This window comes from Symphalangus syndactylus, chromosome 6 (genome assembly GCF_028878055.3).
Source record: "Symphalangus syndactylus isolate Jambi chromosome 6, NHGRI_mSymSyn1-v2.1_pri, whole genome shotgun sequence".
Classification (NCBI taxonomy): Eukaryota; Metazoa; Chordata; class Mammalia; order Primates; family Hylobatidae; genus Symphalangus; species Symphalangus syndactylus.
Genome location: NC_072428.2, coordinates 50,273,711 through 50,285,864, shown reverse-complemented (window position 1 = coordinate 50,285,864; position 12,154 = coordinate 50,273,711). Strand labels below are relative to the sequence as shown.

General features: G+C 39.6%; 1 protein-coding gene across 1 annotated transcript; it reads right to left on the bottom strand.

The window, feature by feature from the left end:
* Window positions 1–10,833: 10,833 nt before the first annotated feature.
* Window positions 10,834–11,823, bottom strand: OR52L1 (olfactory receptor family 52 subfamily L member 1). The gene has a single exon (XM_055282655.1). The coding sequence runs from the start codon at window positions 11,821–11,823 to the stop codon at window positions 10,834–10,836; it is 990 nt and encodes a 329-aa protein (XP_055138630.1).
* Between the last annotated feature and the right edge of the window lie 331 nt (window positions 11,824–12,154).

Here is a 12,154-nt window from a genome sequence, read left to right as displayed (position 1 = left end):
GAAATAAATTCTCAGTTGAGAAAATTTCACCTGGATTTTTGTATGATAAGACACATTAATTAGGTCAATGGAGAACAAAGTTGTCAAAATATTTGCTAACACTTTCTCATCCAGAAAACTGATGAGATACTGATAGGAGATATAGATGAGAAATGGAAAAATGTATGATATACTCCCAATCCTATTATAAAGTAGAAGAAAATAAAGTTAAACACTGATTAAATATAAAAGAGAATCACTCAAACCTCTGTCATTCTGACTTCCTGTACTGCTGACACAACTCATCCTAGGACATACTTAATCCAAGCCTGCACAAGTGCAATTCATTGTTTCTATAGAAAGTTAGGCTCAAAGACAGGCTGTTCTCATTAAAATGTGTAACTGCCAACCTCAAATGAGTACTTAATATACATATTACATATTCATCACAATAGTCTTCTCTGGTTAATTCATTCTTCAACCCATTTCAAGCAATTTTTCAAATTTTCAAAGTTCTTTTCAAATACAAAATCTCCTCTCTCAGATAACTCTCTAACCACTTCATAAAGACAGCAGAAACATCAGATGCAAGTCCTCTACTTCCCAAGATAGATTCATAAACCCATCAACATCTACATCCTTGATCTCTTCATTGCATCAGTAGAATCAAGGATCTATCCCTCCTCCAAATAGCAATCCTTGACCTCACATTTGGATGCTATCTACCTTGACCTTAGGAACCTTGACTTACGAATCATCCTGCCCATTCCCTATGTATTCAACTTCTCTTAAATCCTTCCCATAAATATTCAATATTTCCAAGTCTTTCATATCCTAATTATTTTTATTTTCTTTATCTGTCCCCCATCTCCACTTAGTGTAAAAACCATGATTTTATTTTGGGGGGAAATATACTAAATCTCTTTCTTCTTCTTCTTTCACACCCAAACTTAAGGGTCCAAAAGAGGCAAAGGACATCTAAAAGGGGAGAAGTGACTGTTGGCCTCAGTAGTCCAATTGAGAAGTGATCAGTGAGTGAATAAATGGCTCTGAGATGGCTCTGAGGATGAGGCAAAGGGGCATATCTTGGAGGTATAAATATGACAGACAGCGATTAGACTGACTACTTGTATAGAAGAAAAGAGGGTAGGATTCTAAAACTATACTGTCCAATCTGACTTAAATGACTAGGTAAATTTCACAAGATAAAAAGATAGGCTTTGAAAAGATTTGATTTATGTTGCAGAGGTAGAAATTATGGAACCAATTTTGATATGTTCAGCTTATTGGGTCTATAAACTATCACAATATATATGACATTAAATGTTGTAGAAAGTAGTTTGATTTCATGTGAAAGCTCAAAGATAGAGAATTGGAAATCATCAGCACATCGTGTATAGTTCAAACTATAAAACTGAATAAATTACTTAAGGGAAAAATGTAAATTTAAAATAAAACATCATAATGAAATTCTACAAAACACCTACCCTTAATCTTAGGACCAGAAGAGGTAAAGAGATTGCAAGGAAACCGAAAAGGAATGAACAGAGACATAATTGAAAATCTAATGGAGTGGACAGACCTGCTCACATAAAGAAGTTCGGCAATGTAAGAAAGAGATTATCCATTGCATTTGGCAATTAGGTAATCATTGGTGATCCTAACAAACAGTTTCATGTGAAGAGAGAAATAGAGTGCGGGAGGACAAGGAGACAGCAGGCCTGGAGTGAACAAACACAGGGAGGACTGATTCTTGTCAGAGATTCTTCACTTCAGCAAACAGCTTCACATGAAGGGAAAACTGAATGCACAAGTAAAAGTGCCTATGTTAAAAAGAGGATTGTGTTGATTTTTTTTTAAATAAAAGAAATTTGAATATGTTTAAGGGGCTAAAGACTGTAGAAAGAAAAATATAAATGATAAAAAGAAAGATAATTAAGGGACCAGCCCTTGGGGAAACAACTACTATTACTACTTAATACAGTATAAAACACATCACTGGCCTCTCTCCTCATCTCTTTCCCCAGTCCACTATAAAATCACTAAAGTACGTGTGATATATTTTCCATCTTTTTATCCCATGCTGTGTTTACAGTACCTAGCACTCAATAATTTTTTTTTTTTTTGAGACAAAGTCTCACTCTGTCACCCAGGCTAGAGTACAGTGACATGATCTTCACTCACTGCAACCTCTGCCCCCTGGGTTCAAGCAATTCTCCTGCCTCAGCCTCCCAAGTAGCTGGGATTACAGGTGCATGCCACCACACCCGGCTAATTTTTGTATTTTTAGTAGAGATAGGGTTTTACCACGTTGGCAAGGCTGGTCTCGAACTCCTGACCTCAAGTGATCTGCCCATCTCAGCCCCCCAGACTGCTGGGGATTACAGGAATGAGCCACCACGCCCAGCCAATAAATTCTTAATAAATGCTAGTGAGATAAATATTTCAAGTTTAGAGTTTTGAGTTTTCCAAGTCTGTCATATCTTAATTATTTTCTTTATCTATCCCACATCCCCATTTAGTATAAAGACCATGATTTTATTTTTTGGGGGAAATACACTAAATATCTCTCTTCTTCCTCTTTCACACCCAAACTTAAGTGACCAAAAGAGGCAAAGGACATCTAAAAGGGGACAAGTGACTGTTGGCTTGGTTCAAAAAAGATTCAAATAATTCAAAAAAGAAAAAATGAATGTGAAAACATTAACCAAAGTAACCAAGGGAACTGATGGAGGAATTGAGGCAAACCACAAGAAAGAACTCAAAATATAAATAAGAGCTGAGCAAGCTGTGAGCCAGAGGTAGGGACAGCAATGGCACAAATTTCCTGTGGAAGCCTGAGGATCTTAAACAAGTCATTCCATTTAAGGGCCTTGTGGCCCCAAAAGCCCAAATCTTGGTGGAAGGGATATCCTTGATTCAGTCCTCTGACCTACTGGGTATTTTTTCTTTATACCTACAGCACCACCAAACTATCTTCTTTATGAAAAAGAATACCTTAGAGATCTTGCAATCCTTCACTGCAGACAATATCCCCTCACCCTACAATATCCTTATTTCTCACCCTCTGCTCATTCTCTTTTCTTTAGTCCACTATCTCTGAAAGATTCTTTCCTTGACTTGTTCTTTTTCCAGTTTTTTATGTGTAGTCCCCAACTATGATTGTGCTTTACAATTCGCAGACTCTGATCCATCCTCTTCAAGTCCTCATTCCTTACTCACATAGTGGGGAATAATTCTAGTTAAGCTCATCCTGTGCTACATAGATTTTATTAAGAAGATCATACATAATATAAAAGATAACAGAAGGGATACAAAAAGAAATAGGAGTACAGAGAAAGTGGTCAGATACCTGGATGTATTGTCAGGTGGCAGTATAGACAAGAATATGAGTCAAATTTTGATGTAATGTGTTAATGAGAAATATTAGAAAGGATTCTAGAAATCAGGATTCTGTTAATACAGAAGTAATAGTGAGAAAAATAACTTCTATTTCACGTTGCCGTTGTTCAACCATGCTTAAAATATTGTGTCCAATTCAATGCACTCTGATTTAAGGACCAATTTTAAAACTGTACCACCTAGAAAAAGTGCCCAGGATAAAGAAGACATTAAAAACTCATTGTGAGAAACATTTCACTAAAGTGTAGATGTTTTAACTAAGCGACACCTTCCCAATATATGACTGACCTTTAAGGGGAAGAGGAGAAAACTAGGGCAATTCGGAGAAAATCACAGGGAAGTCTGTTCCTGCTGGCTATAAATCATGTCTAATAATCAGAGGAAGCTTTCTCTCCCATTAACACTGTAACATGTTGGGAGAAGGCAATGAGTACATTTCCTCACCAGCTCTTGTGCTGAACCTCAAGGACCTGGGTGACCTGTGTCATGTTAAACTCAAAATGCTATCCTAGAACCATTCTTTCCCTCTCAAATCCCTAGAAATGCTTTTCTGGGCATACTTGCATAAAGTTCTCAGCCACAGAACACAGGGGATCCCTTGTATGCAATACTAATGGGATTGCTGAGACAATAAAAGGGCCTTCCAGGAGGAATACAGGATTTTAAATATTCATGTATCCAGTACCACAGTTCCTGGACTTTTTTTCTTTTTTCATGGGAGCCAGTATAAGCATGAGGAGAAAATTTTCTCTTCTGAGTCCTCTGGTGACCCAGTATCTACTGTCCCAGTGCAGCGATGCTCCCCTCCCTTAGCCCTGGAACTCACAGAGGATGCAACAGATTGGGGCTTGCTTGAGGAGTCAGCTGACTGCATCCAGTAACCAGAGCTGAGACTGCTTCAGAATCTAAAGAATTTTATGATGGATAGTCAGTTCGTCACACTGTCCCACCCTCTTCAACAAGCTAGCTGAAAGCAGTAGTTTGGGAGACTGGGACCCAGCAGCTGATGAGCTGGCTCCCTTGCAGGGACCCTCCTCTTAGCTTATATTAAGGGGCTACTGAGTGCCTGTGGTTGAGATGCAGGGAACAGGACTTTAGCTTGTTGAAATTCAAATCTGTATCTATCTGCCTGACTACACAGACCATTCTCTTAAACATTTCCTTATTCTACTTTTGACATCTTGAAATGTTATATTGATAGATTTCCTTATATTAAATCTTTTCAGATTTTGTTTGTTTGTTTTTTGAGACGGAATCTCCCTCTGTCGCCCAGGCTGGAGAGCAATGGTGTGATCTCTGCTCACTGCAACCTCTGCTTCCCAGGTTCAAACGATTTTCCTCCCTCAGCCTCCTGAGTAGCTGGGATTACAGGTGCCCACCACTGTGCCTGGCTAATTTTTGCATTTTTAGTAGAGATGGGGTTTTGCCATTTTGGCCAGGCTGGTTTCAAACACCTGACCTCAGGTGATCCGCCTGCCTCAGCCTGGCAAAGTGCTGGGATTACAGGCATGAGCCAGTGCACCCAGCCAGAATTTTTAATATAACTATACAATTCCCTTCTTTTACAGAATCCTGAACTCAACTCTGCTATTTGATCTCTGCATGAATTTTGGTAGCTAACTTACTATACATAAATCTCAGTCATTCAATAAATATTTATTCATTATTATCAACTATATGTCCAGAACAAGATTAGTCACAGGAATAAAAGGTGACTAAAGTAGTTACAGCCCTCATCAAAATTTTATTACAGTAATTGCATCACATTATGGTATCAGTAGTTTCTCATTGTTCATAAAACAAAACCAACTTTCTTACTAGGGACTACTCAAAACTACACATGAACTAGACTGTAAGCTTCATGAGGATTAGATCCATGTCAATTTTGTTCCCCATTAACATGGTGTCTGGTACAATGTTTACAATGCAGTAGAATTAATACACTTCTACCTAATTAATTATTCAAGATCATATATCTATCTCCCTCTTACCTCTCCAGTGTATTCAGAACCACTTTTTCAGTGAATGATTATTTCTACCATAGTCATTGCTTAATGCCTTTTCAGGGTTTGTGATTATGAAGCTAAACTGAAGCCAATCGCTTCATTATGTGATTTTTTTTCTTAACTTTACTTCCTAGGTCCAACCTTAGAAAAGGCAAACAGTTGGGTTTAACCCAGTGCGCTGTTTATTTATTACTTAACTACAAATCCATTTTCTTCTCTTATCTGCTCCGTGCTTGAGGAGGCTGATCTCTGTGGCCTGCTTCAGCTGGGCTTTCTAACATGACTCCCTGGCTTCCAGTTCAAACAATAGGGGCCACCTGAAAGGGATCAAAATATGGAAAGAGAAAGAGGGACCCCTTTGTTTTTATGCAGTTCTGTCAGTGGCTGTGTTTCTCTATAGCCAGAAATTCTACTGGGAAGCATCTCTTACACAGCTCCAGGGCTCCCTAGGTTTAAGGAATGTTGCTGCCTCTCCTTGCCCTTTAGGTCTGGAGGTGCTTCCTGCTCTTGCTAGCTCCTAGATGTTTCTTGTTGGTTTCCTCGACCCTCCCATCACCTCTACAAATTATCCCTTTATTAAGCTCCTTTTCATGAAATCCTTTTCTTGTATTCCCTCTTTCCTGCTTAGATCATAAATGATACAGTAATTGGTAACAGAAGGGGACTCAATACCAAACCCTCAAAATGGGATGCCAGGACTGGGTTATTTACATATTTGGTGATCATGTGGAAAATCTACTTGCGAGAGCAAAATGAAACATAAAATGCAGCATGGAGTGGCATCTTGATAATGCAAACTATCAACAGTATGTATAGGAGGCAGGCTAGTGGAGGGCAAGGACCTATGGTGAGAAAGACTGTAGGCTGTCTGGATTAAAATCCCAGCACCATCACTTACTAGCTGCGTTACTTTGGACAGATCACTTTCCCTCTCTGGGTCTTAGTTTCCATATTTAACATGAAGATAATAATAGTGACTTATCTTGTAGATTCCTTGTGAAGATTAAGAGTCTATATATATATAAATAGCACTTACAACAGTGCTGGTCTCATAGGAAGCACTATATGAGCTAGCTATTATCAATTGCACTACTTTATATGTAACTCATGTTAATTCCTTTGTGTTCTCATCTTTTCTTTTGGGTAGAGACTCCTCACACATGCTTCAGACTTTTCTCCAGTTTGGAACTAACTAAAAAATATAAAGTTCTACCTCTAATGCCTATGTCTTCCTCTAATATGTGAGTTTTTTTCTCATTATACTGTCATCAGCATAGAGAGAGCTCAGACTGGGTTTTTCAGATAACATTTGCTGGAAATAAGATTCAAAGCCTGGAGCCCGAGGCTGCTAGGAGTCCATATCAGAGGGCCCTTTAAGGTCAGGACCTGAGAAAGAAGACATTCTTAGTGGGTAAAAATAGAGGAATTCCAGAAAATGAATATGACAGGGATACCTGTTGTCTTGGATTTGGCGCTAGATTAGAGAATAAGAGAGAGAGAGGCAGGGAAGGAGGGAGGGAGGGGAAACAAGGAAAAGGGAAGGAAATGATAAGGGAAGGGGAGAGGAGAGAAGAGGAGAAAAGGAAAGAGGAGAGGAGGGGAGGAGAGACTACCCCTTGAGAATTCCTAATCACAAGTCTGCACTTATGGTGTTTGATGGCTGGAATTCACATAACATGTGTGTCCTAATAGCTCATAAGTAAAGTACTGTTTTTACTGGTTTAAAGTTACTTGTAACATTTCTTTTACCATCATTTTAATGTCCAGTAAGATCTGTAGTAGTAACTCCTTTTTAAATCATCACTTTGATTCTTGGTGTTTCTTTCTTTTTTCTTGATAGGTCTTACTGGGGCTTTATCAACTTTATTAATCTTTCCCAAAAACCAAATTAAAGATTTGTTGATTTTATCTATTATTTCTGTTTTCTATTTTATTTATTCTGCTCTTGTCTTTATTAATTCCCTACTCTTGTTTACCTTGGGTTTAATTTATTGTTTCTTTTCTAAATTATTAAGTTGTCAACTTAGGTAATTAATTTTAAATCTTTATTCTTTTCTAACATAAGCATTTAAATTTATAAATGTCCTTCTGTTTTCTCTTTAGCTGCATCCTACAACTTTTGCCATATGTCATTATCAATCAGTTTGAAATATTTTCTAACTTTCCCTCTATTAGATCCATGGATTATTTATGTATATTTTGTTTAGTTTCCAAATGTTTAGGGCTTTTCATGCCATCTTGTTGTTATTGTTGTTCAATTTAATTCTGCATTGGTAAGACAATATATTCTGTAATATTTCACTCCTTTGGAATTTATTGAGATATGATTTATGAGCAAACACACACAAAAATGCCCCACCCCCTCCTTGTGGCTTTCCAAGTCCGCATGTGACATTATCAACAGGCTCTAAGTTCCCTCACCCAAAGGATGAGAAAGAGCCCACATTCTGCCAGTTAGGGAAGAATCTCATTTCCTCCACTTTACACTTCCACGGAGGAAGGCTTTTCTTCTCACCACAAGGGGAAACATGGGAGTGAATACTTCTCTTTCCTTTCCTCTTCTCCCCTCCTTTGCTTGCTTTTCCATATGGAAAGAAGGATCACTAATACAATTGAAGAGATTGTTGGGAGCAATGGCTGCAATGGTATGAAACATGCTCTACCTGTTTCACTGCCTGCCTCATGGATATGTAAGGATGGCAGTGGACTCTTTTGCTTTATATTCGAATACCATAACTTCACCTGCAAAAAAGCCCATGATTTGCCTTCTAGGGAGAGAAACCTAGAAGATAGCCATTCTCTCTTTTGCATTTTATGTTCTGCTAGGGGTTCTGTTTATGGGGTCCTATAGTCCCCCTGCAGATGGCTGGCAAATTATACTTGGAGTCTAATTTTCCAGGTCAAATCTCCTCATGAGTAGGGGAAGGGAGTAGGAAGAAATCTCAAGATCTAGAATTAAGGGAAGGGAATTGAGTGTCTCTTGTTTGTTCCCTGGTCCCACTTGTATTTTCCAACCATGAATAACCAGACAATCCTGGATATGGAAGTTACTGGGTTCTAATTGTTATGATTTTGACCCCTATTTAATTCCTTGTGGACATTCGCTACTGCTAAAAGTGTAAATGGGCTAGCGAGAAATCCGCACTTTTAATCTCCGACAGCACTCCCGAGCTGCTTCCTCTCAAAAATGTACCCTGTCTCCTCCAGGTGGAGAAGGATCTAATTCTAGAATGGGAAATCTGTTCCCCTAGTCCTACATGGAAAATGACACTAAAAATTATTAAAAGGAAAAAATAAGCACTCACTGCAGAGGTATCAATTTTGTGTATTCATTGATTACAATATTTCTTATCACAAATAATTATTGAGGGTGTATATTGTGTTGAAAAATGACAGGCACTTGGTAATGAGAAGTACATGGAAGACATAAGAATCCCGCCTCAGAGGCCGGGCGCGGTGGCTCACGCTTGTAATCCCAGCACTTTGGGAGGCCGAGGCGGGCGGATCATGAGGTCAGGAGATCGAGACCACGGTGAAACCCCGTCTCTACTAAAAATACAAAAAAAAAATTAGCCGGGCGTGGTGGCGGGCGCCTGTAGTCCCAGCTACTCGGAGAGGCTGAGGCAGGAGAATGGCGTGAACCCAGGAGGCGGAGCTTGCAGTGAGCCGAGATTGCGCCACTGCACTCCAGCCTGGGCCACAGAGCAAGACTCCGTCTCAAAAAAAAAAAAGAATCCCGCCTCCCTGAAGCCTACAATCTAGCACGAAAGATACACACAGCACAAGTAATATCACAAATTTTGCTAGAATTATAATCATTCCAATTCAAGACATTGGACTGCAAACATTGTTTACTTCCTCTCTCTCTCCCAGTGTACCCAATAAATTGCTAAAGAAATATAAAAATGAAAATAATGCAATAACAATACTAGAATATGAGCAAATATACTTGGATTGCATCATATACTTTGAGAAATTCTTAGAATTCATAAATCAGACTAAATTGGATTCATAGAAAAACTGGAATGCAAAAACCTGCAAACCAATATGTAGTTATGTATATGTGGAGGGTAGGAACTATAGGGGAAGAGGAACTGGAAAAGTTAAAGCTTGATGCAGGGCTGGGAAATGTTCTCATTAAGAGATTCAGGGTGCAAACCTCATCATTACACAATATATCCCTGTATCAAACCTGCATATGTAACCCCTGAATCTATTTTTAAAATCTAACAATTTTAAGAGATCCCAAGGGATACTCCAAGTTTAAAATCAATAAAATGATAACAGTAATTGAAAGCAATTAAGTAGTGCATTGATTAGTTTATTGTTATTCTACTTCTGGAGCAATTGGGTCAGATATATAAAATGAAAGAGGCGACTTTGTATCTTCAAACCCTGTAACTGCAGTGGGGCAGATGTAATCAGAGGCAATTACAAGGTAACTTTGGTTCTCCAAGTTACAAATAGAGAAAAGGTATGGAGCGGCAGCTCCACAGGTCAGCAAACTATACCAGATTATCTCTGAATGCAGATATAAAAGCTTCTCTACTTCAGCAAAAGATGAGGGAATGCAGCTCATCTTTCATTTTCCTCTTGACAGCCTGAGGGGAATTCTGTCTGTTAGTAAATCCCTGTACAATGACCTACAAAATCCTACAATTGGGGCACAAGAGCAGTGACCTTCACAGGCTCTGAGAAAACTCACAGCAAGGACCCAACCATTTAATTCTCATCTGTAAACAAATAAGTAAAAATCTACAAATAATTGAGAAAAACTAGTATCATGTGAAGAAAGGACCAGGCTGAACAAGCAGAAAAACTCATCCCTTAAAGAAAAGAGTAAATGCAAGAAAAAAGTCATTTATAATATGCATAATAATATTTTATAAATGTCCTAATTTATGCATTTTGAGGTGGCAGAAAAGTAAAGGAATCTAAGTCATCATGAAAGACATGAAAAGGCTAATCTAAGGGGTTAACACTAGCATTTAGCTGAATGGCTGTACCATGTAAATGTGCTGCCAGCACAAACTTAGAGGTTTGGAAGACACTCTAAACCTAAAACCAAGCAGAGGGTGGGACTTTCCATTGCCATTCCAGAGAATGTTGCATAGTCTATCATGGGGCAATGGCAGGAAAGATGACACATCCAGAGCTGTCATCCATTTCTACTGTCCTCAAGTCTCTCTGACACAGGAGTAGGAAAATATTGGAATCAGGAGCAAAAGAAAGAATGGAAAAACTATTCACAAATTCAGGTATCCAGATACATCCCAATAAGCTGTGAAGCCAGGTGCCTCTGGATATTCTTTGCTGTGATATAAGTGACACTAGAAGGACTACTCGCTGTGAAAATTACCCCATCCATATAATCTGCACAAGCCATGAGTTCCTGGCTATGTCCTTGGCAGGTGCCTCTGAAAGAAACAATGAGAATATGTTCAGATCAATCCTTTTGTGTAAACACCCTGAGCACTCTCTGGTGGATCTTCTGGGTCTTCACCCCATAGACAAGAGGATTGAGCGCAGGTGGCACAAGGAGATACAGTATGGCCAGAAGAACATGGACATGATGGGGTACATGGTGACCAAAGCGGTGAGTGAGGAAGGAGAACATTCCAGGGACATAGAAGACCAGGATGACACAAACATGAGATCCACATGTGCTAAAGGCCTTAAGTCGGGCCTCATTTCCTCGTACCTTCAGCACTGCCTGGAGAATGTGGGCATAGGAAACACCAATGGCCAGAACATCCAGACCAACCACAAGCAAGGCCACAGTCAGCCCATAAGCTCGATTGACTGTGGTTTCTGAGCAGGCAAGTTTCACAACAGCCATGTGTTCGCAATAGGCATGGCCTATGATGGTGGCTTGGCAGAAGATAAGTTTTCGCAACAGAATGGGGAAGGGGATGAGGAGTAGTAATCCCCGCACCAGCACCACCATTCCGATGTGCCCTATGACCCCTGGATGCAGGATCGTGGAATGGTGCAAGGGGTGACAAATGGCTACATAGCGATCCAGAGCCATGGCCACAAGTACCCCTGACTCCATGGAGGAGAATGCATGGATGAAGAACATCTGGATCAGGCAGACGGTGTACCCAATCTCATGGGCATGAACCAGGAGCACTGCAAGGGCTTTGGGTGCAGTGGAGGAGGCCAGAACCAGGTCGATGGCAGCTAGCATGGACAGGAAGAGGTACATAGGTTGGTGCAAGGATGGGTCTGTCCAGATGATGAAGAGAATGGTAACATTGCCTACTAGAGCAAAGAGGTAAAGGATGCCCAGGGGCAGTGCGATCCAGTGCTGGCTTTCCTCTAAACCCGGAATTCCTACCAGGAAAAAAGAAGGCTGGGGTAGCCTCCAGCTTGAATTGCTAAGGACCATTATCAATGACTTGAGGAGGAAAGAGAAAAAAGAATCCAAAGTCATGATTTCTGCATTTCTGGTACATTATCACATAGTCCAGATCACATTGTCTGCCATCTTCATGAGAAGAATAAAGTGACTAAAACTGCAACCAAAGGGAATAAAGTTAGATACAAGAAAGAAAATCTTTGGTGGAGATAATTTTTTTTACAGGTGAGACATCCACATGCCTGAATTAGAATAGGTCTAGTTTTTTTTAGAGATAAGAGTAAACATACATTGTTTTGGGAGAGATGCATAAGCTTTAACCATTCAGTTGCTTATGTTTTGAAGCTGTCAACTTCAAAGGGTTCTCTTTATTAGCCTCTTGGCGTTACTGAACACAGTAAATTAA